This window comes from Eupeodes corollae, chromosome 3 (assembly GCF_945859685.1).
Source record: "Eupeodes corollae chromosome 3, idEupCoro1.1, whole genome shotgun sequence".
Classification (NCBI taxonomy): domain Eukaryota; kingdom Metazoa; phylum Arthropoda; class Insecta; order Diptera; family Syrphidae; genus Eupeodes; species Eupeodes corollae.
Genome location: NC_079149.1, coordinates 103,402,676 through 103,427,040, shown reverse-complemented (window position 1 = coordinate 103,427,040; position 24,365 = coordinate 103,402,676). Strand labels below are relative to the sequence as shown.

At 33.7% G+C, this 24,365-nt stretch overlaps 3 protein-coding genes across 5 annotated transcripts in view; 1 reads left to right on the top strand and 2 right to left on the bottom strand.

The window, feature by feature from the left end:
* LOC129951440 (cytochrome c oxidase subunit 7A1, mitochondrial) overlaps window positions 1-24,365 on the bottom strand; it is a 386,202-nt gene continuing 361,837 nt past the window's right edge. Inside the window, exons 1-3 of one of the 2 annotated variants that reach the window (XM_056063580.1) lie at window positions 481-575; window positions 310-373; window positions 1-235 (exon numbers count right to left, since the gene is read on the bottom strand). In XM_056063580.1, coding sequence (XP_055919555.1) covers window positions 92-235; window positions 310-354 — 189 coding nt within the window. In that variant the 5' untranslated portion in view covers window positions 355-373; window positions 481-575 and the 3' untranslated portion in view covers window positions 1-91. Of the gene's footprint in view, window positions 236-309; window positions 374-480; window positions 576-24,365 lie in introns of those variants that run through there. The other variant, XM_056063581.1, reaches the window with a different exon arrangement.
* Window positions 2,184-3,632, bottom strand: LOC129950719 (uncharacterized). Its single transcript, XM_056062641.1, has one exon. The coding sequence runs from the start codon at window positions 3,630-3,632 to the stop codon at window positions 2,184-2,186; it is 1,449 nt and encodes a 482-aa protein (XP_055918616.1).
* On the top strand, window positions 9,035-21,118 carry LOC129951432 (ralBP1-associated Eps domain-containing protein 2). 2 transcript variants are annotated; one of them, XM_056063571.1, is made up of 8 exons: window positions 9,038-9,837; window positions 9,913-10,317; window positions 12,636-12,955; window positions 13,012-13,778; window positions 13,842-14,332; window positions 14,400-14,462; window positions 14,533-15,246; window positions 20,707-21,117. In XM_056063571.1, the coding sequence occupies exons 1-7, from the start codon at window positions 9,688-9,690 to the stop codon at window positions 15,103-15,105; spliced, it is 2,769 nt and encodes a 922-aa protein (XP_055919546.1). In that variant the 5' UTR covers window positions 9,038-9,687; the 3' UTR covers window positions 15,106-15,246; window positions 20,707-21,117. The 2 variants fall into 2 exon arrangements, with proteins under 2 accessions (XP_055919547.1, XP_055919546.1); XM_056063572.1 differs by lacking the exon at window positions 14,400-14,462 and having other exon boundaries at window positions 9,035-9,837; window positions 20,707-21,118.

The following is a 24,365-nucleotide window of genomic DNA, read 5'->3' as shown; positions in this document are numbered from 1 at the left end:
TTAAATTTTTAAAACACTATTCTTATTTAATAGAAGTCTTTTTTTTAAACATAATACATGATGATTATATGTAGGTACATTATGCACATATTTAACCTGACTTCTTTTTGAATCCCAAGTCGTATGTCATTTTGACAATATTGATAAGTCCCAATCCGCAGAGAGCCATTGTCAAGCCAAACAGAGCCTTATCAGCTGGTCCTCCCTTAAGGAATACAGGAACACCATTGGGAGCCTGCATACAAATATAAATTCAAAACTATTAGAAAAAATGTATTTTGAATTATTCACATTGAAAAAGGAATATACCTGGAATTTTTTGTAGTTAGCAGCTAGTTTCTCATCAAGTGCCATTTTTGCGAAGTCACTTAATCTGTTAGAAATGAAAAAAAGAAGTTATATTTTATGGAAATTAAAAGTTTTCTTTCTTATCTAGAATCACTATTTTATATAATCTTTTTTATATTGCCATTAACTTACAGCACAATAAAATAAAAGATGCACCTGCAATGATTTTGATGTAACTAATGGTCTATAAATACTCGCAAAGACATTTAACACTTGCAAAAATAGATTTATAGTTTTTGGGAAGTGAATTCAGTGACTACATTGTGCACAATTGAACATGAGTTTAAAAGTTAATGCTGACAAAGCATTTCGCATACATTTAACATAGAAACAATTTTTGTTAAAGTTTTATTAAAAGAGCTACATAAGGGTTTGGTAAAGGTTATCATCCTAATTATCAGAGTTATAGAAACTAAATTCTTTTAGTGACTGCAGTTAAACTTTTTTTTGACTTAAACTTTTTTTTAAAAGTCTTTTGTCTTTCAAAATAACTTGTCTTTTTACATAAAATTACTTACTGGCTTTCAAACCTGACTTACATTTAAAATTGACTTTTAAGTGACTTTAAAGAGTCAAAGAGACTTCGGACAAATTGACTTTTAGTCATTTGACTTTTTAACTGACTTCATTCAAAGTCATGTAAATAACTTTTAACTGATATGTAAAAAGTCAACGTCACATCATGAGTATTAACTTTTAGTTAAAAATTTTAGATATTTAACTTTGAATTTACAGACGGCAGTCAGTAAACGGCTTTAGTCTTTACAGCTCTCTGGATTGTTGTTGAGTTTTTGTCGGGATGTGTTGAGTGGAATGAGCAACATCTTCCGCTTTTAAATTATAAAAAGATAAGTATTATTTTCGAAAAAATAAAATAAATAAAAACCTCTTCGTCTACTTCAAAAAGGAATTATTTTAATTTCATCTCTTAATTTAAAATAAGACCTTTCAAGACAAATTGAACGTTGAATGACGTTTAACTTAAAAATTATCTTTTAAAATATAATACAATTTGGAAGTAAGTAAGTCTAGCGTTATGTCAAACGAATAATAAACTACGTCAACAAATGTAAATGTATTGTATACTTTGACGCCTCTCCCATCATTTAGTAGGGGCCAGTTATAACTTTCATTAGTTTCCATTTGTTTTGAGATAGCTATTCGAAAAGTTAAATTTGTTACGTTTGGTACTAAATGAAGCTAATTACTTGTTTGTTTTAGAAAATTACTTGATTCATTTAGTTAATTTTTAATTTGTCAATGATTGAATCGTTTTTAATTAACAGCTGATTTTTGAATTCACAATTTGGAACACAATAGTTTCACTGGATGCGTTTTATTTTCTTTGTATTCACACATAACAGTTTTCATTTTAATGATCAACTCCAATCTCAAAAAAGAGGCTGGGATGCGACCCACACTGATAACTTCCCATCCCGTCTGTCGATTTGTCTTGCTTAAAAGTTTGTCTTTATGTACTCGTATCCATTTTTACCAAATATGCGTACTCTTTTTGTAGATTTTATTTTTTATATGAAAAAAACGGACTGTTGGATTTTTATATAAAAATTCCTGAATATCGAAAACAATAGGGGAAGCCGGGGCATAACGGGCCCCTTAAGGATTTCTTGTTATAAAAACTGCAAAAATGTGTTTATTTTCTCCAAAACAATTTTATTAGATAGAAAATTGATAAATACGTTAGTACAAAAAAGAAAAATGAATAAAAAAAATAATTCAGTACGTTAAATTAATTTTAGTAAATGATAGAATTTGCCCATTCTACCCCGGTACTGGGGCACAATGGACATATGTGGGGCATGACGGGCGCAAAGCTAAACTGGGTTGCAACTGGAGCAAATGTGGCTAGATTCATCGTCAACATCATCCTCTCCAGCACAAGAACAATGTGCCCACTTACCACATGATCTGCAGGAAATCCATCCTTCTGTAGACTGGGAGTATAAATGCCCACAATAAAGACACTCTTCGTCCTCCTCGCTTTCTGAAGATTCTTCCTTCCTGGTAGTTTTCTTCTTTGTTGAGGCTTTTTTCTTTTTCATAACAAGAGGCTTGGACTTCGTGGACTCAGCCTCTAGCTGCGCCTTGTAAGGAGAGCTTGTAATTATTGCAGTCTTTCCCCTGCGCTTAGAAACTCTTTTTTTAACGGGTGCTTTGGGAACAGCTACAATATGAGATGGAGAAAACTTTTGGAATGAAGTTGATGACGTTGGTGCATCATTGTTTGTCAAATCGGGCTCTGGAGAGGATAACAGTGCACCCATTGGTATCGGATTAACAGAATGTGGTGTAGACATTGTGGACTGATTGGTTTCCGAAACGGGATTTGGGGACAACATAAGTGGATCGGCGGCGGTCGTTGATGAGCCTGGTGGTACCGAATATGGGTCGACACAAATTGTTTCATCTAAGAGTAGACGCTCTTCCCCATTTGGCATGTCTGTGGTTTGGCAAGGCAAGAAATCATGGTCTTCGAAAACATTTGAATTAACCGGCCATATTCCAGTCGTTTGAAAACCATTTATTGCGACTAACATTGTGGCTGCTCTTAAATATGCTCTACCGAACAACTGTCCTACCTGGTAATGTGTAACTGTTCTGCCAGGATGTTGTCTGAGCCATTTTTTTACTTCATCCCCATAGTAAGAACTCAAGGGCTTCATAAAAGTGACATCCAAGGGCTGTAACCGATGAGTGCAATGTGGTGGAAAACAAAGCATGACCACACCATTGGCTCTTGCTACATCTATCACTTCAAGGCTCTTAACGTGGCTTGCATGCCCATCTAACAGCAACAAAACGGGTTGATCTTTAGTTGCACTCGACCATTCAATGAATCGTTTCAACCACTTTAAAAACAAATCTTTTGTGATCCATCCACTTTGGTTACACTCGCCCCAAGAATTAGGAGGCGTTCCATCCATTAGTTCGACCTTCATTCTTTTACGTGGGAAAATGAACATTGGTGGCATGTACGACCCATCAGCGCTCATACAAATTTCCACTGTGAGAAGCTGTCCTCGCTCCGATGAAGAAAGCGATCCTACCTGTTTTCTGCCTTTAGTTGCCAAAATTTTCCCAAGACTTTTTGCAACTGTTGTGATGCCCGTTTCGTCAACGTTGAAGATTCGATTTGACAAGAACCCATATTTCTTGATGCACTCTTCAAGAAGTTGAAAAAAAATTGCCGACAGAGACACGGTTAAATCCCATAGCTCGAGCTGCAGATGTTGCTTCCGGTTTTCGTAATGAAACCGTTGCATTTCGTTTTAAAAAGTTCTGCGCCCAATCTTCTCCAGCCATGCGTGTTTCAGCGTCAAAATTATTGGGTATTTCATTTTTTTCTGCTAGCTCATACGCCAGTTCTCGAAATTCCTTCAAAGAAAAGCCAAACAAGCGCCCTTCCATATCCTTTAGATATTCGGCCAATTCATTCTCTTGATGCACGTTAAATACAGGTTTAAAATTTCCCACTTTATTGACAACAAGTGGAAGGTCGGGATTTAGATTTGCTTTTTTTAAAAATCTTTGTAAGGTAGTTCGAGGAATTTTATAGTTCTAGGCAGCTGCCTTACAACTCATTTTCTTTGATTTAACTTCTTGAATAGCTCGTCGCATATCATCTATGCTCCATTCTTGTCGGTTAGTTTTCTTAACGTAGTTGCGAACCATCTAAAACAATTGCAAATTGATACTAAAAGAATTATACAAACAAATAACATGTGCAAAACAGATGGGGCATAATGGGCATCCATGTCCATTATGCCTCGTCCATTCTGCCCCATATCATATTCTACAAAAAATATGTAAAAAATTCTTTTCAATTTAACTCTAAAACGGAAATAATTTAATTAATACCAGCTTTATTTACTTACTTTTATATTAAAGGGTGAAAATCTAGTATAAAATAGATATTTGTTACAAAACAACACACTTTATTTCACTTGAAAATAACTTCAACTCAATGAAAAATCTTCTTTTAGCCAAAACACAGAACACGTGGCAATTTCGTTTAGAGACGGGTTTTCCCCGAATTTCCACCTATGATTTAAGGAAGACATATTTAGTTTCGGAGTTGACACTTTACTCAACAGAGAAATAAAGAGGGGGCCCATTTTACCCCGGGTGCCTGTTATGCCCCGGGTTCCCCTATTTTCTGTGAAATAAAATAAGTTTCAAGCCAATATTTTTAAGTTTTGCAAAGCTATTTGAGTCGAAAGTAAATTTTTACGAAGTTTTAGTATTGTTTTTATTTTAGAGTTTTATTTTTTGTAAAAAAAACTGTCACTTCGATTATTTAAAAATTTTACCAACAGTATTTCTTATGCGATAAAATTACTTTAAAGCCAATACTTAAAATTTTTAAAGTGATATTTGAGTCGAAAATCAATTTTTACCAACTTTTATACATTTTTTTTAGGTTTTTATTTTTTGTAAAAAAACTGTCAATTCGATTTTTTTCAAACTTTAACTGAATGTTGACAACAAGATTTTTTGAAAGATAAAAGTAAATAAAAGCCAATATCTCAATGTTTTGAAAAGATTTTTGAGTCGAAAATCAATTTTTACCAACTTTTATAAATTTTTTTTTTTTAGGTTTTTATTTTATGTAAAAAAACTGTCAATTCGATTTTTTTCAAACTTTAACTGAATGTTGACAACAAGATTTTTTAAAAGATAAAAGTATATAAAAGCCAATATCTCAAAGTTTTGAAAAGATATTTGAGTCGAAAATCAATTTTTACCAACTTTTATAAATTATTTTTTTAGGTTTTTATTTTTTGTAAAAAAACTGTCAATTCGATTTTTCTCAAAATTTTTCAGAATGTTGAAAACAATATTTCTTATAACATAAAATAAGATTGAAGCCCAAATTTCAAGTTTTTGAAAAGATCTTGGAATCGATATTCAATTTTTACGAACTTTAAGTAATGTTTTTTTTTTAGATTTTTATTTTTTATAAAAAAACTGTCAATTAAATTTTTCTCAAAATTTTATTAGATGTCAATAACATTATTCTTCGTTGCACAAAATTGTTTTAGAGATAAAATCATATTTCAGTCGTAAAATTTTGGAGGTGACAAATTTTTTTTTTCAGTTTTATTGATTTAAAAAAAAAACCGTTAGATAGATTTTTTTCAAAAAATATACCTGTTTGGTATCACGTTACAATCTATTATATAAAATTTAATTCAAGTCTCTAGCGTTTTTGGTTCGTAAGATATTTAAGGTTAACCAAAATTTTCACCTTTTTTCAAACTGCTATGGTAAAAAAACCACCCACGCAATTTTCTTGAGAGCCCTTTCTGCATCTTTCTGAATTATTATCTGTATAACAAAATTTATTTGAAGTCGATATCTCTTCTGGTTCTTGAGCTATGGACAACGAAAAAAACGTCGCGAACGTACGGACGTACGGACGTACAAACGTACGTACACACGCACGCACAGACATCTTTCTAAAAATCTTTTATTTCGACAAATCGGACCCATTACAATAACTTCCTATGGGAAGTTAATAATTGATATCAATCATAAAATGGTGGTTTATTGACAGAAAATTTGAATGATAATTGTAAAAAATGTTAAAAATGATATGATAAATTTACTGTTTCATACAAATAAATTTGGTTTGTGTGAGTAATTCTGTAAATGATGAATTTTTAATGATATATGCTAAAACATATGGAACGCAGCTCAAGTTGAAATATAGCATTCATACAAAATTCTCTCACAAACTTAGTCAAACAAAAAATTAGCAAAGCAGCTCTTTTTTTTTAGCAAAATTCCATTTTTTTGTGTACCTGGTGTACATTATTGAGCTGTCAAATTGCTCGGTGCATTTATTACGAGCTAAATTTTGACAGATTATTATATGATCTTTAGCTAGAAGTAAATTGAATTTCTGACGTGTTTGAATAATATGTACATATGTACATATATTGAGAAGTATTTCCATTCTGGTGCTTGTAAGGCAACATTTCTTTAATTTGGAACTTGGAGAATGGTTTCTTAAAGATTTATTGCAGTTTCTACAAAATATTCTTATGTCCAAATTTGGCTCAGGTCTTGTCTGATATTTGGAGAAAAACGTAAGCTAAATTTATGTTCCCGGAACTCGCCAGGAACGGTACAGTACAACCTATTCTACCAAGTTTGGCAAACGCTGACATACAAATCGCTACATGTAAACTTTTGCTAATGCAGGTAGCTATGAAGAAGGCAAATACCAGGTGGAACAACATCATTACGAGTCAGGTCACAAAAAAATATCTGGCCTATACTAGATTTAAAGCGATTAAGGTGCCTGCTATCTCTAATCAGATCGCATATAAGCTCCATAATCGGTGTCATAAGCGGGCACTGTCTAATAGGAAAGCACGCCACGAGACTAGGCGTATTGTCAAATGACTTTTGCAGAAGCTGTATGGACGAGGAAAAGGAAGGAAACAGTTCTTCACCTTCTCTGTACATGCCCAGCTCTAGCTGAAAAACGCAAGAATTGCCCAGGAGAATTTGTCTATAACGATCTTAATCATATAAGCATAATCAGCCTCTCACGTTTCGTAAGGGACTCAAACTGGTTTCATTGAGCTTAAAAGAAAGCCTCAAGATTCATGTGGTATCACAATGGGCCATTAAATTGGCCCAAGTGTGTTCCATTTTATCACGGACAGCCACTTTTACTTAATCTATAACCTACAGTTACAACTCATAATTGGCCTGATGTCAAAAAGATGACTTATAGTTTTAATTTTTGGTTACTTTCATCTGAAATTCAGAGGCCTGTTCTAAAGCATTGTGTTGACAGTTGTTGTATTTCACTAAATGTCTACATTTATGTAGCTGTAGCTGTAGAATCATTGACATACTATACTATACATATAGTATGTATATTTGTATATATATAGTATGACAATGTGTAGAATGTTTTTCAAATGCACTCTCGATGAAGATACCGATCCACGGTAGCCATTTTGGGTCGCCTTTAGTCGTTCAATGTATGCGTGAAGTACTCGAAAAACTCGATGAAAGTAAGTAATTTAAGAGTCGGGGAAACAAGGCAAACGTTGTTGTTAGAATTAAAGAAAATGATTCGTGATTGTTAACCAGTTGCAGTCAAAACTGTAACAACAGGATATGATGTTCATTTGATTTTATTGGGCAGGTTCAGACAACACGAGGGACTTCATTTGCAGTCAACTTCATTCTTTGAACGTAAATTTCGACCAAAACATCTAGTTAATTTTTCACGTTTCATGAATTTAAAATTCAGAGCTTTACTTCGCAAACCTCAACATTAAGTTGATAGTACAAAAAGTACCAACAAAGTTATTGTCTACAAACCACACCTCAGGCAAGCTAAAACTCCATCACGATTTATATATTGTATTGTAAAGAAATTTACTTATTTCTTTTCAAAATTGACGAGGAACCATTTTACAGAACGGATTAAATGAAGTTGTAAATAAATAAATCATAGAGTAATAAAGTTCAGCTTACAGTTGAATGAAAAAACTGTCATTTTGACATGAGTAGACTTGACTTAATAGTTAGGTAGATTTTTCTTGACTAACTTTCCAGTCAACTTTCCAATAAAGTAGCCTTAATTGGAAGGCAATTTTTTGGCAGCTGGCCAATCAGATGCTAGAAACTTGTCTTACTTTCAAGTCCCTTGTATCGCCTGAACCTGCCATTGCTTTGGGATTTTGTTTGACTGGTTTGAAAAACTGTCTTATTTTAAAATATGAAACGTCAAAGAATCGGAAAACGTCAGAAATGTAATTGTTGGTTGTTAATTTAATCAAATTCAAAACAAAAGTATGCTTCAAAATCTTAAATCCAGGCAAAAAGTTTAAAGTTCTTTTGAACACTATAAAAGTTATTTATAGTCATTTACAACAACTGGATAGGTTTAATTATAAGTTATTGTGTCAAATAACTTTCATGAAATTGCATATTTCGTATGAAAACAAATCAGAAATTTATATTTCTAAGGTCTCAGAAATATCAAGAGTGCGGATAAAAATTTATGAACAAACAAATTTAAAATAATAGACACATTCAAACATTTTTAAAGGGAAATAGTCCTTGGTTAGTTAATGTTACGCAATAAAATTCTAATACAAATATACAAACTACTGTCCCAATTTCCAATAACGAAACATATGAAGGTGTATAAATTGTTTATTGTTTATGGAGATGTCAAATCGTTTATATTTTGTTAAATAATTAATAAACTATGCTTCACCAAATTCTAAAAATGGTTATTCAAATTTAAGAAAACAATTCCAGATTGATTAGTACCAAAAAAAAATCACTTTTGTTACTATAAACTACAAGCCTTTAATATTTAAGAACTTTTAACTAGGCTAAAAATTGTTATATGTACAAATTTCTTCAAATGTTTTTTCAAACTTTCAAAAAAAAGAATTCCCTACTTCCAACGATTTGGGCCTAACTCAAAACCTTACTCTCTCAAAATCTTGTTTAATTTCTTCTGATTATATTCCTTTGAACTAGGTAATTTTTGAAATACTTACATATTTTTGTTAATTTCTTATTTATTCAATAAAAATCAAACAATCCCAACAATATGGCACCAAAAACAAAATCAAACACACTTCCGCTACTACTTTTCTCCCAACAAACAAACCTAAAATCTGTCAAAATAAAACCACAAGAAAACACCGACCAAATGCCATTAGAAAACAAACTACCAATACACAAAAATGCAACAGCAAATTTCGAAGAATACCGATAACAAAACGGACTGCGCAATAAATATTAAAGAAAAAAAAAACTAAAATTCGATTCGAACTCGAAGTGTCAAAAAATACGTGCACCACAAAAATTCGTTCAAAAGAAATCCATTGATGAGAATTTTTCATTTGCTAAAGTTTTCCCTTGTAAAAAAAAACCGAAAAACAAATAAAAATCCTTTCATAAACTCAAAAAACACATCATTATCCATCCCTCCGAATTGTGGTCATAAATATTCTAGAATTTAAAAAAGTGTGTCCTTCCCACAGCCCACTGCAAGTTCAAGAGAATAAAAAAGAAAAATCCTTCCTCCACTCACAATAATTATCACAAGAAGAAGAACCCCTGCCTGCCGAAATAGTAATTTGCTTCAGGACTAGGTACACTTCGCCTCCGCCCCAACTCTTACAACTCAATCGCTAAGAGTCAAGAGTTTGAGAAGTTTGAGTAAGTTCTAGAGGCCGAGAAGTGAAGTGAAAGTGAAACAAGAACGACACAAAAATCGAAAAAGAATAATTTACAAAATTCTCTTGGAACTACGACAATTATTGGAGAATGGAAGCGGTGGCTTTAACCGAAACCGAGTCCCGGTATTTTGGCGACTTGTTCTTGTGTTGTGACATCGAGAAAACTGGCAAAATTCCGATGCTCAAAGCCACCGAACTATACCGATCGGCGAATCTCTCCAATGACGTTATCCGTGAGGTGAGTTTTTTGTGTTTTTTTTTCTTTTGTCGGTCACATAATGATTCGCGTCATTTGGGCGACGACTCTTTTTAGATAACATCTCTATCAGGAATCCCACAGACAGCTTTGCACATCTCTAGATCACAGTTTTATTCGTGCTTGAAACTAATTGCCGCCTATCAGGCCTCCATGCCGCTTCGCACCGAACTTATTTCGTCGTCCGTGAACTTGCCACTGCCCAGGTTTAGCTGGAAATTGGAATCGACGTCACCAATTGCTTCAACTATGACACGGGCCGACGCATTGCAGACAAATGGCGGCATGTCAATGGGAATGGGCGGTGTTGCGGCGTCTGGCAGCAGCAAGGGAGTTGCAGTTCCTCGACGTGGTTCGTGGTTTGACACCACTAGCACACAGCTTGTCGATCCTACAAATTCCGACGTTCCAAGTACGGATTCCGAGGTGGAACACAATGAATCGAGCAGTGGAAGGGAACCGGTGAGTTTGATCATATTTTCCTTCACTGCCAAGCAAATTACTTTTCTTGGTTGTTATCTTTTTTTTCCGTAGAGGTGCAACATAGATAATTGCTTACGCAAGTAAGACACAAAAGTAAATACCTACCAAACCTACACACATTTGCGTCAGAAGATGTCTTATCTTCTTCTTCTGGAAGATTCGTCTTGTTTTTAAATTTTTTTGGTTCAGAATTGTTTTGGCATTCTGCTGCAGCTTCTATTTTTATTTCAGATTGTTGACAATTTGTTTGATTTGTTAGAAGTGCGTTATCACAGAGATGTCACTCAAGTCTTAAAATTCTGATAGCGTTGTCTTCAAAAATGTACCGTTATCTTGTTTTATTTTAAGTATATTTGCTTACCTATTTACATTTATCCAGGCAATGGACAAAAATGTCTAGAGTTTTCTTCTTTTATGCAAGAAATTTCGATCAGGTCCTTCTAAAGGGTTTACCAATAAAGGCTAGACTTTTTTGTTTTAATAAAACGCAAGCTTTTTGAGATAATTCAAAGACTACTATCGGCTGGATGTACAATCAAAACAATTATGAATGTGAATCGACTTGGTTCATATGGCCACTACGCGTACGGTTTCAGCAGTCAATTCGTTGGACACATTTTGGTCAAATGGCCGCTATTTCGCGTTCAATGGCGGCTTGTTGGATAAACCAATGACTAAACGTAGCTTTAAAAAAATAATCTTTTCCATTTTTTGAGAAAACACACTCATACAACTTAAACAAATCGATTATAACGTGTGTTGTGTGGCTTGTGCCACTATCCTGTTTCAAGCCAAGTAAACAACATCTTCTATAGGCTCCGACAAGGGTATAGGCTGGCCTGCCAATGCTTCAACCCGGCAAGGCTCTGAGCAACTCTGAGAGAGGGACAATAGTCAAAAAGTCCACACAACTAATAGCTTTAGCAGATGACTTTAAGCTGTTTGAAGGAAGCTTAATAGGTAGAACTCGTTTATCCAGATATCGAGCGAGTAGCAAGAAATTCGGGACTGCACATAAATGAGGGAAAAACAAAGTTCTTGGTGGCTTTGTCTGGGGGAAACTTTGGAAATCCAATAGCAAGTTGAAGTGGTCCAATCTTTCACCTATTTTGGGTCAATAAATTCTATACATTTTAAACTTCTGCTGTATAAGACTACCTTCCGACAAGGACAATTCCGCAAAGCTGATATAGCAACAAAGATAAAGCTTAGTGGATTTTGTTGGGCTGTCCACGTAGCACGGACTAGGGAAGAGGAGCCCGCCCGGAAAGTCCTTTGCAGTACGATTTATAGTAGCACACAGTGGAGAAGATCATGCCTCCGCTGGAAGACATAAGCCTTGAAGGATGCAACTGGAGAGCGTCGGCCAACAACCGGGAAAGGTGGAGAAGCATGGTAAACGAATTCTGGACCGGATCCCCGTTGTGGAAGATATGACAGAGTCATCGGCCAGATCGAGAAAGGTATTAAGTAAGAAATGGTGATTAATGAATAATACGCGGGTTTTCAACCGACCAATATCGCATATTTTGCTTATTGAGAGCCCAATCGAAGAACGTACGTCGCTTCACACGGTAAATAGACTTCAATTGTTGAGTCTGTTTGATCTTGTTTTGGTGTTAATCATGGTCCTGACTCCAAATACTTATGCGGTAGTGACATTTTTGACACTTCATCCAACTCCTTGACACGGCAACACCACACAACGAATATGCAGACTCAATTTTGTCAACTAAACTTGTTATTGCCTGTCTGCTAGGACAAGAATAACCACCGAAAATTGTAGTTAACGTTCTAAAAGTTGCAATCTCTGAATGCAAAATTTGGTAGAAAATTTGTATAATCTCCTGACGTAGCTTGTTCGTGTACTTTAATTTAAATTAGTTAGGGCGGCAGTGTAAAGCGTTCTTAGTGCCATATTTTGCACTCATTTGCAGAATAGCAGTGCCTCATAGATGAGTTTTTTAATCATCTCGAAGTTGTACGTACATATGTACGATCACTTGACTAAGACTGCTATGAAAAACCCGAACTATCCTCCTTGACTACTGCCCCAACTTACAAGCACTACTAGCAACTTAACACATAGTAGGTTTGGCCTTTAGCTGTGGTATTCCTCATTCAAAACCTTCGCTGACATTAAGGCTTAAGTTAGGTCTTTACCGACCCCAAATTTATATGTTTCTTCCTTCTGCGTAAAGTTTTTAAGGAACTCTGATCTATTTTTTCGACGATCCTTATTTTTCCATTTTGCCTTTTTTGATAGTAAGTCTTAAAATATTTGTAACCATTTTCAGCATCGACATCGAGGAGGTGGTGCTGCTGGAGGTGGATCTCCTGAAGCGTGGAGCACAAACAGTGACAGCCCAACCCCGACGAACAGTGTTGCTGAACGGCCATGGGCTAAAGAATCTCTTTGGCAAGGATTACTTGGCGATGAACACCGCCAACTACTCGGTACAGAAGAAGAATCCTCAGATCGTCATAGCTCGGACGATGACAATGAGGGTGATCCATTCTACTATCAAATAACACCCGAACAAAGGGAATACTATCAGAAGCAATTTAAAGCTGTCCAACATGATCCCAATGGACTACTTTCTGGGCACATTGCTAGGTAAGAAAAAAATGAATACAAACCTTAAAGAAACTTACTATAACATGAAATTTCAGAGTTTTCTTTGAAAAATCTCAAATTCCTGTCAAAGAACTTCGTCATATTTGGCAGCTGTGCGATGTCACTCGAGATGGTGCCCTAAGTTTGGCTGAATTCACGGCAGCAATGCATTTGGTAGTACTTCGACGGCATAATCTACCTTTGCCAGCTGTCCTGCCGGCGTGTCTACATCCGAATATGCTTGTGGTGCAAGGAAATCAATCACAAACTTCGACAACAACAACAACAACAGCAATTGCAGAGCCTCCAGAGGCTGATCTTTTACATCTAAATGACGACGACGAAGATGACAATACCGACACTACTATTAAGCAAGTGGTAGCTCCGATAGCTGCTGCAACTTCAACCTCAATTGATCCGGATCTTAAACGGGTGCCGTCACGTTCGGAGAAGAATGCCATGAATATGAGCACCTTATCGACTTCTTCTCAAGCCAGCACAGGCTCAAAACAACAACCCAATGCTGCCGTTGTCGGCGCTACCCAGCAAGTAGTTGCTTCGATAAGTCCACCACCAGCAGCAGTGCGGAATCGTAGTATATCGAATTCTCCTAGTGTTGCTGAACCGACCACAACACCACCACCATTGGCAGCTAATTTATGGAAAGTTTCAGTCTACGAATGGACGAAGTATATGGATTCCCCAGTGTCGGATAGTCCTGGTCCGAAGCCAGTCAATTTCGATATGAAGCGAACAGCTCAGGCAGTTGTCTCAGATCCACAAATTCTCCATCCAGTTCCGTTACGTGTTACACCAGTTGCAGGTAAGTTTTACATAAAGATCTATCTTCTGATGGAAAGTATTCACAAAGTGGCTTATATTTCAGGTGCCGAAGTAATTCCAGTGACAGCTGATGACGAAGTGGCTCTACGGTTGTCGCGAAAAGCCGAGAATCTAGTCTACGATACCAGTTCGGGTGTGCTGCGTGACAACAACGACGACGCCAGTCCTAAGCAGCAGCAACTGTCGTCGTCAACACAGCCACCACCATCTTCGCAAGTTCCTTCCTTGCCAGCTGCAATGACCTCATCTCACCATCGTGACTCATTGCAAAATAACGACTTGCGAGCCATTCAGCGTCCGCAAGCGAAAAAGCTACCAGCAAAGAATATCGGAGCAATTCCTCCGCCACCCCAGCGGGAGCCGAGTATTGGTTCGAATAATGCAATTGGCGGCGAAGCAGCAGACGGTGCCATTAACAGCCTATCGAAAAAAGACCCACCACCACTGCCTCCACCCAGACCACATCGTCACGGACGCAGCAGCAGCTTGGATTTAAACAAATTCAAATTGGGTGGACCCTCATCGCAACCTGAGGTAAGTTTTAAAGATGCACTTAAGTCAAAACAAAAAAAGCTTTATCTTCGATTTAATGAATTTATAGATCACTGCTCAGGCTAGTTTTGATCTCCAAACGACTGGATTCGCAGATTTCGCTCATTTTCCAGTATGTTTTCTTTTTTTTTTTGTGTTAATTGCAAACTTATTTTAAAAATTTGTTATTTATTAACTTTTAGGCCACAAATGAACAATTATCATCGGATGCCGAACATTCGGGTAGCATAACTCTATCGACGTGTTCCCAACCACCAGCACCGCGATACAATGCAATCTCAGGCGGCCTGCAATCGACGCAGCGCGTTAGTGCTTTTGAAGTTTATCGCAAACCCAATACGCCAAGAAACTCGCAATCACCAGATTTTAGTCAACACAATATAACACCACTGCCACCGCCCTCACTTGCTGCAGTCTCTAACACAAGTGTTGTTGATTCTGATTCGTTGCGTCATGTTTCGTTTAGGCACGACAATAAGAATATGCCCGATGTCTTGAGACATTTACGCGAACAAAATTCGCTTCTATTGCGAATATGCAGTGATCTCAGTGATGAACTTTTAGGTGTGACACGACGCAAGGAGGAGATGCGAACTAAGGTGGAAACTATTAGCCAACAGAGTAATGTTGTTTCTAATGTTGCTGCGGGAAGTGTAGCAACATCGTCGTCGTCAGTGTCAGCAGTGTCAATGGCTCCAGTTACGGCAAATATAACTGGAGGATCTGGTAGTAGTGGAGTTCATTCAAATGTTTAAAATTAAATATGTTTGCATGAGAGCGGGAAGAAGGGAAGTGAGTGAGGGGGGAGGAGGAGTAAGCCAGCTCCTTTCCTGTGATGGTTTCCTTATCGATGTTGATAATGATGATTATACTTCAAAGAAGAAAAAGCATGTCAGGTAATTGTTTCTATATAATTATTTGAACTATAAATCGATTAAGATTCAAATTGGGAATATTTATGTATTTATGAATGGAATTATGTATGTGTGGAAAAAATGAATATGTGTAGGTAAGGAAAGAATATAAAAAAGAAATAGTCTTTTTATTTATTAGCATCAGACAATATAAAAATATTAGTTTTATTTTTATGGTTGATCAAATTGTTTGTGATCAAAAAAATGTTCATGCTCAAGTTATCTTTTTTTTGTTTTCTTTATTCCTTCATGATTCATTTAATCATTTTACATATTTTTAAATACTTATGGTTGAGATAAAGAAACAAGTCGAATCGAGTATTTATAGTAATTAAAAGTTCCTTCTGATCTCTCGAAAAAGTCTTCTTTTATTTTTTGTTGGATGATGTTTGCTTTAAAGAGGCTTAAAAAGTCCGCAATTAGTATCGTTAAAAAATTATATCTCCTTATGCCAATATATTGAACTTTCTACGCGGTTTTTAGCAATTGAATCAAAACAACACGAAAAGTTCGTCCTTTCGAAAAAAAGTTTTTTAATTGCTCACAAATTTCAACTTATAAAATTAATAGTTCAATACAAACACATTTTTACAAAAAAAAAATATAATAAAAACTAAAATTTGTGAAGAGATACTTTAACCCAACTCTCTTTTAAAACCGAAACATTGGTATTCGAAGAGACACGTAGTTAAACACATTGGTTCAGTTGCAGAAGATTACAAATTGGTCTGACAAAAGAAGCTGTAAGCAAGCCAATTTATGATTTGCGGCGTTAAAGTCGATACAAAATTCGTTGGTGCTTTCCAAGATTTGCCTTACTATGGATTTTTGGTCTATTGTTGACCTGCCTGGTCATCGGGCATACTTTCATTTTCCCATATTGGGTTAGTGAGTTGGTGCTTGCACCCTACCAGGACCTCCATATTTCAAGAGTCTGGTTCGACTGGATGTTGACGCTTGTTGATGGGAGTACGGCTGAGAGTTACCCCAGCCAATTGCTCAATGTAGTCTTTCGCCTTCTCTGGTGTGCTAAGGTATACAGCAGGGTTCGGTAAGTCTTTTTAAGTGGGGTCCAGATAGGGTTGAAACCATTTTAATCGAGGTCCAGACAAAAATACTAAAATAGTTTTGTAGTTTTTATTTTGCTTCATTTAATTAACTGAAATATAAATGAATTTAATGAGCAAAATTACAACGATGGTCTTGAGTCAGTTTTGTATAGTTTGGTTTGGGAGCAGGAAATGCGAAGAGCGTCTGATAATCTCGAACTATATTCGTTTTTCAAAAAAAATTCGATTCGCTTATACGAGTATATGCCAAGCCAAACATAGTAGTTAAGTTAATAATTCTTCAAAGGATGCAGTTTTAAACATTTGGAATAAAATATCTTCTTCAAGGTCAATTAACTCCAATTGTAATGAAGCTTTTGAAAAATCGAATAACTTCGCAGCCACTAAAGTCCATTCTGCTACTGCAGTGACTTTATAAAGCAATTAAAGGAATTGAGATAATATATTTGCAAAATCTTGGAATCTTACAGCAAATTCGCTTTTAAATCGCATAGAAAGTTTTTAAACACTGCAATATCTTCTTCTTTAGAGTTATTCTTTTTATATTCAAGACTTGTTGGGAAATTAATAAATTCTTTTAAAGCAATATCTTTTTCGAAAACATCCAGCTTACGATGAAAAGCGGATCCGCTTTGTAATAAATCACATATAAATTTCCCATTTCCTTATAACTGGATGTTAAGTTAATTTAAATATTTTAGAACACCTTTTAGAAAAGCCAAAGCTAGTACATTGCGCTCTTTTGTTATAAACTCCAAATGCTTCCTTGCTTCCGTTTGCGTCCGTCGTATCCAAGTTTTGCAAGAAGAAGATAACTTGTTCTTTAATCATCCAGAAACGTTCAATAGCTTGACCTCTACTTATCCAACGAATATTTTTGTGTTGTACTAAGTCCGGATACGCCGTTTCCTGTAACTTACTATTGACTGATGAGTTTTCGTAATGGTGCTTTGAATTGGCACTTAAAATAATAGCAACAGTTTTATTGGATATAAGGCATACTGGAACCGCTCGAGGCTTTTCAGGCAGCGTAACACAATATAGTTCAGTCCACTAGTTTAGAAACTTAATATTTTGTAATATTTTGACTTTTGGTACGAAACGTTTTTAAACACGAAAAATCATAAAACAATCAATATCGAACGAAAGCTCCGTAATTCGATCTCACAATAAGATTGACAACCGATTTGACTACAGAGAAGATTTTACATTTTGTACGTCAATTTAATTTATTATTCTTTATACAATGTACGTGCTTAGCAGCCATATTTAAAATTGCGTGAAGGAGTTGCAAACGCATTTTCTTGTGGTTTATTGAAGCATTTTTTAATTTTGTTTAAATTTACATATGTATATATGTTATTAAATTGAATCGGTACTATAGCTAAGTTTGACTTTTTGGGTCCCGCGTCCAACGTTTGACCTTGGGCGGTCCGCCTGTTGCTGACCGCTGGTATACAGTGTTGAATTTATTCCTTTGAGCGGTCTTTACTATCTTATAGAGTATGCTAATTATTAACATTTGTCTTAAGCAGTTGAGTAGCAAATTTTAGTGACAGTTCTCAAATGATTCGTTTGGTTAGAACACTTTTAAATCTTGCCAACAATAAAATGATGGAGAATAACACTAAAAAGTACAAATTTGTTCCTTTAAAATCAGAGCTCCATAAAAATTATCGCATACATACTTGGGTTTGTTATGTGCTAAAAACGCAATCTAAAGAGCATATTTTTATACGCAACATTCTATAGTATATCAACATACAGATATGGACATTAAAATAGAAACACCAAACAGAGTTTTAAAAATTCAATTTTGTATTGACTTAAAAAGATTTTTTTTTTTCAAGTTCGGTCTTCATTTTCTTATTTTTTTTCTTTCAAGCTAAAATTACCCATTATTTGTAGTAAAATTAGAATTTGAAATATTTTAAATTCATAAATGTAAAAAAAGGAACAAATTTGGTGGACATTTAAAAAAATTAAATTAAATGGAAAGCTATTCTGGATTTAAAAATTATTTTAATATCTGGTAGCCTGGCCCTTAGCTTTAATTACAGTGTAACATCTGTTGGACATTGACACAAATAATCGGCATCTGTCAATTAAAATATTGTATCACTCCTGTTGAACCATTCTCCACAGTGCGGTTTAATTTTTTGTTAAATGTTCCCCAATAGTACATTTTAAATCTCCCCCAAAATGTTCTATTGGATTTAAGTTGGGCAATTAGGATGGTCACTCCAATACGCTGATTTTGTTGTCCTTGGTTGAGCATATTGGGATGTGTGCTAATGGTTGTTGTCCTGCTGTGGAACACATTTGAGGGGCAGGTTCTCGTCCGCATAAGGCAGCATCGTATCCTTCATGATATTCACCTTTATATTTTATATACATTTTACACTCGGTTAAATGTATTGGTCCAACTCCATTCCAAGAAAATTAACCCCAAAGTATAATACTGCCGCCACCTTTCTTGACCGTTTTCTGGATGTATTTGGGATTCAGTTCTTTAAAATTAAGCCTTCCAACGGTTTTTCTGCCATCCCTTCCGAACAAATTCATCTTTGTTTCGTTTCTATCCGCAAAACATTCCTCCACTTTTTGCCCCCTTCTGGCCCACTCCAATCCAAAAATTATCGTGGAAGAATTTAAACCGCGAAAATTTTCTATCAGTATTCTCTTGGGGTTGTTTTGCTTGGTTTTCCCCTCTTTTTTTGGCTTTTAGAGGTCAAATTGGTTTTGCAATCAACTTGAGAGATCTGCTCATTATTCTGGCTATTTCCCTCAAAGATTTTCCCTCACTTCGTAGAACTAAAATGACAGCTTTCTCTTCTAGGGAACAATGCTTACCGAGATCCATATTTTCCTTAGAATTAATTGTAAAATTATTAAAATAAAAAAAAAATATTAAAAACTAAAATTTTTGATACTAGTTACTCAAAAATATTAAGGGCTGTGTTTCTATTTTAATGTCCACTAAACATACAGTCTTACCTAAGGAACGGTTCATCTCCAAACAATCAACAAGTAAAAAAATAAACCATAAGAATGTCTAACTTTTTTTTTGATAACGGTTAAAACTACTTCTAATGCATGTTGTTTTTTTTTTATTTGGTTTTACTCTTAGCAACTGTCTGAGTCTATTTTAATGTTCATGTCTGTATATGACTCTTTTGATACTATTAACAGAGCACAGAGTTACCCATAAAAGTAACCCTAAATTATTTTACTGCTAAAAGTCTTAACATTGGTTTTACACATAGGGCAAACGAATTGCACATATATTCAATGTGAGTTAAAATTAGTGTCCTGCATGATAAGAAGAAACGTCCTAGAGCTGACATCCGTGTCAAAACCTCGCTGCAGATTTTTGTTTGGCATAAATAAATTATCGTCAGGTTTTTTTTGTTATATATAAAAGTTGCTCTGCCTTTTAAATTTAAATCTTAGACAAAAACTTCTATTTACCTAATTACTTTGTCGGTCCTACATTTTATTTCTAAAACAAAAATAGTTTTACTTGACTCGAAAGACTCAAACGTCTTAGGTGCGGTTAGGTTGGCGATTGATAAAATTATCGCCACACTGAAATCAATGTAGATCTTTTTGTGATATCTTGAAAAAGTGAGTGTATAACCTATGATTCTAGCTGTTGTCAATTTTCTGCCAACCAGGTTCTTTAATAAAGCCTTAGAGACTGTTTCGTGAAAGGTCTTCAAATTCTCTAAAATTACTGAAGAATTATTTTCCTAAGAATTGGTATCTTATTTTGTGTGACACAATGAGTGGCATAGGAAGTAAGTAGTGTCCTCGTGCTCTTCTTGTCGTCGTCAACAAGCGTCAAACGTCCTAGTAATAGTTAAATTGCTTTCGCACAGTCACGATAGTTTGATACATCAATAAGATGCTGTTGTACCTTTTCAAAGCGCAACGCTTTATTCGATTGACAGTAAAAATGTAAAAAAAAATAAAACCACAGTGCTGTTTTGAAGCTTTTGTGACTTAACAAAAAAGACCTATAAACGGCTCGTATTAGGTTGCTCTTTTAAGTAAATTGAGTTACACCCAAGTCACAAGATATCATTCTTTTTGACGAAACACCAATCATCATTTTTGCTTAACCTCTATGAGATGAGATGAGGCCTCTAAGCCTAACGTAACCATTTATCTTTTAAGTGTCAATTCTTGTTCCATTTTAACAACGATATAATATTTAGAACGGACTAAAACCTAATGTCTTAGAAGCTAGCGTTATTTGCACCTATCAAACATAAGTTTAAAAAATTTGTATTTTATCTTTTATTTTCATCATCAATTATTTATTATGTATTTTATTTTTTTTCTCTCTCTCTCTCTCTCTTAAAACTAGGAAAACCCATATTTATTTCTCATGAACAACATTTTGTGTTTCTCCCTGAAGGCAGCTTGATCAGAAAGTATTCATTTTATTGTTTGTCCTTATTAAAAAAAATGCTTAAAAAGCATTATTCACTTATTATATTCCTAATAGTAGTAATACACTATTTTATTAATTTAAACATTTTTTTTTTTAAATTTAATACGTATATAAATATTATAAATATATATAATTCTTATTATTTTTAATGATCTACAATTTTTTTTGTTGAATTTATTTTTTTTATCGAGCGATAAAATCGCATTCAAATTTTATTCGAATTTATTATTTTTATTAATTTAACTTAAAACAAAAAACAACAAAACAAATATAAAACATTTTTGTCTTAAGCCATTTTAAGAAAACAAACAAACAAACAAACAAAAAAAAGACAAAAGTGTAATGTTGTTTTTTTTTTATTTTCTGTAAATCTCTAAGAAAAATTAAAAACAAAAAATATGTAAAACAAGTGATAAATAAATTAATATTAATTATTATATGATGAGTATATATATAAAATAAAATTAATTGATAGGATGATAAACAAAAATAAATTAAATAAATATTTAATGGAGAAGAATAAGAAACATTTTTATTTTTTACATACAATTTGCCATCATTACATAAAAATATTGTTGCTTTATATCAATTTTAAGTAAGAAGACAAATAAAAAAAAAATATATATATATATATATAAATATATAAAATATTACTTATGTATAGTTATTAAAAGTCGTGCTTTTTCAAACTCTGTATTAATGTACAAATTTGTTTTAAAACTTTTAAAAGCTAAATAAATCCTAATTATTGATTCTTGATTTGTTTATGTTTTAAAACTGTGAAAAAATAAGACAAAAGAGGAAGTAGTAAAAAATATAATTACAAATTTTCACTATACATTTAGATGCCAAATTATAAAATTTAAAATCAATCATTAAACAAATAATTTAGTCAGTTTATATTTTTGGTTCCTTAAATCTTAAACTGAAAAGTTTATTTTGAGCTCTTAATATTAATGTTAGCCAATTAGCTTGTCTATTTCTAAGCTTAGATCAGCAAGGGCTCAGTCAACGACAAATTTGTGGAATTAAGGATAACCAGAGGTAAGTTAATTAAACCCACTGGTTATCTATTCGCTGCTGAAATGGCTTCTTAATAGGTTGGTTCCTGACTCATCTGTTCTTGAAACAGAAAGGTGTACTTTTATGAATTTCAGTCCCAAACTTGAATTTCTCATATGAGACTATCAGGACACAGAAAATAACAAAAGTTCAGAGTAAAAAAACACCCTAATGTTCATTATTTCATGTTAATCTCAATCCCAAAGACATAAGCTGACAAATTAATGTTAAAAATTAAATATCTCTTTTTGTTTTAAATAAATATTTGTTTTTCTTCAAACATTTTTAAGGAAACTAAATTAATTACAATTGCAACATAAACGTACAACGATATTTGGTAGTGTTTAATTAGAGAATCTTCTTTCTTGAAAATCTACCAAGTTGTCAGAAAAAATATTCTTACAATTTGTATCATAATTTAAGTAGTTTTTGTTGCAAAAAAAATATATATATTTTTGTATGAAAATAACGAAATTTATATAAAAACAAAATCGCACTTTTTAAAAAATTTCAAGAAGAAAATACTTTCATGCAATCATCGATTTCTTTATTTTCATTTTTAATTATTTTTCAAAACTTAAGTTTTTGTGAGTTCAAAAATAAAAACTATCTAAAAATGTATACATATAAACAAATATCTACGTACAAAAGAATTTGTTTCCCATTAAATATTTAGTAGCTTTTCGACTAAAGTACAAAATCTCTCATAAAGACTTAAAAACATTCATTTGTGGAGGATAACTTCCCTGATTCGTAGGAGAACTTCAGGATGGTTCTCAGTGGCAAGGGCGGGAAGTCGTGGAACAAGTTTCCTATTCAGAGTTGTCGTGTTTCTAATAATTTAGTAATTTTTGTAGAATGTCAAGTTCACCTCCTAAACCCTAACGGACAAATGTGAAATCTATATAAATGGACAGGTTCAGTCAACATAAAGGACTTAGCAAGTTTCATTTATTTGATTGGCCAGCTGTCAAAAAATTACTTTCCAATTAAGGCAATTTTATTGGAAAGTTGACTGGAAAGTTAGTCAAGAAAAATCTCCCTACCTATCAAGTCAAGTCAACTTATGTCAAAATGACAACTGATCATGTTTTTTGATTCAAGTGAAAGCTGAGCCTTACTACTCATTAATTTATTTATTTTCTGCACGATTTCATTTAATGTTTTCTGTAATAGGACTCCTTGTCAATAAAGAAATAAGTAATATTTCTCTACAATACAAAAGACAAATCGTAATGGACTTGTAGCTTGTCTGGGGAGTGTTTTTTAGACAATAATTTGTTTGGTAGGTCTTGTGCTATGAACTTAATGTAGAGGTTTGGAAAGTAAAGTTCTGAATTTGAAATTCATGACACTTGAAAAACTAACTATAGTTGCCTCGGTCAAAATTTACGTTCAAAGAATAAAGTTGACTGCAAATGAATTTCCTTATGTTGCCCAATTTAATCCCCTTCGAACTCATTGGAATGACAACTTAACCTAGATTTTTTTACTGATAAAAGCCAAGTTAATTTCGACAGAGCTCAACACGCGTCTTAATAGATTTCACAAGACTTGCAGAATGAGATCAAAAAGACTTGACTTGCAGGATGAGATCAAATCACTTATTAAGACAATAAAAAGGTGTAAGGGCTTATCGGCCAAAATTACAACACCCAAATCCTAACATGTCATAAAGCCCAAAATTATTTAGAAAGCTCAAAAAGTGAAAAAAAAAATCGACAAAAACCCAAAGCGAATGTCGTAACATCTTATTAAATTAAAAAAAAATCAATTTTTAATTTGAGTTTTGTGACATAAGGGTTAGGTTTTGTGACATTTATTTTGGGCATTATAACGATTAGGATTTCCATCGTTTCTCATGTCTTATCACCAAACGACATAAAACCCAAAACATAAAATGACATAAGGCTCAAAAAGAGAAAGATCGTACAAAAAATAAAATAATAAGAAAACGTCACAAGGCAATATGACATTGATTTTGGGCTTTGTGGCATTTTCATCCGAAAAAGTTTTTGGTGATATTAGATTTAGATGCCGGTTATAGCTATCAGTAAAATCCATCAGTAATATTTTTTTTTTTAGTTTTTGAACATGTTACAGATTTATTTCTATCAAAATATTGATGTAATAAAATTAATCCTATATTCAAGTATTTTTTTCAAAAAGAAACAATATATTTTAAGTTTTATTTAATTTATTAATCCATTTTAATTGTTTTAATGATGAAATTTTATTTTACCAAATAAAATTCCATTTCGTCTTAGGGGCCGGTTATAGCTATCAGTAAAATCCATCAGTAAAATTTTTGTTTTTAGTTTTTGAGCGTGTTATAGATTTATTTCTAACAAAAGATTGATGCAATAAGATGAATCCTATATTGAAGTATTTTTTTCAAAAAGAAACAATGCATTTAAAGTTTTATTTAATTTATAAATCCATTTTAATTTTTTTAATGATGAAATTTCATTTTACTGAACAGCTGACTGCCAAAAGTCAAAAGAAATTCC

What these genes read in the sequence shown, in the direction of transcription:
- LOC129951432 (XM_056063571.1), top strand. Translation starts at nt 9,688, where the DNA reads ATGGAAGCGGTGGCTTTAACCGAAACCGAGTCCCGGTATTTTGGCGAC. An exon ending in CGAGCAGTGGAAGGGAACCG is followed by an intron (nt 10,318 to 12,635) that starts GTGAGTTTGATC and finishes AACCATTTTCAG; the next exon opens with CATCGACATCGAGGAGGTGG. An exon ending in GACCCTCATCGCAACCTGAG is followed by an intron (nt 14,333 to 14,399) that starts GTAAGTTTTAAA and finishes ATGAATTTATAG; the next exon opens with ATCACTGCTCAGGCTAGTTT.
- LOC129950719 (XM_056062641.1), bottom strand. Translation starts at nt 3,632, where the DNA reads ATGCAACGGTTTCATTACGAAAACCGGAAGCAACATCTGCAGCTCGAG.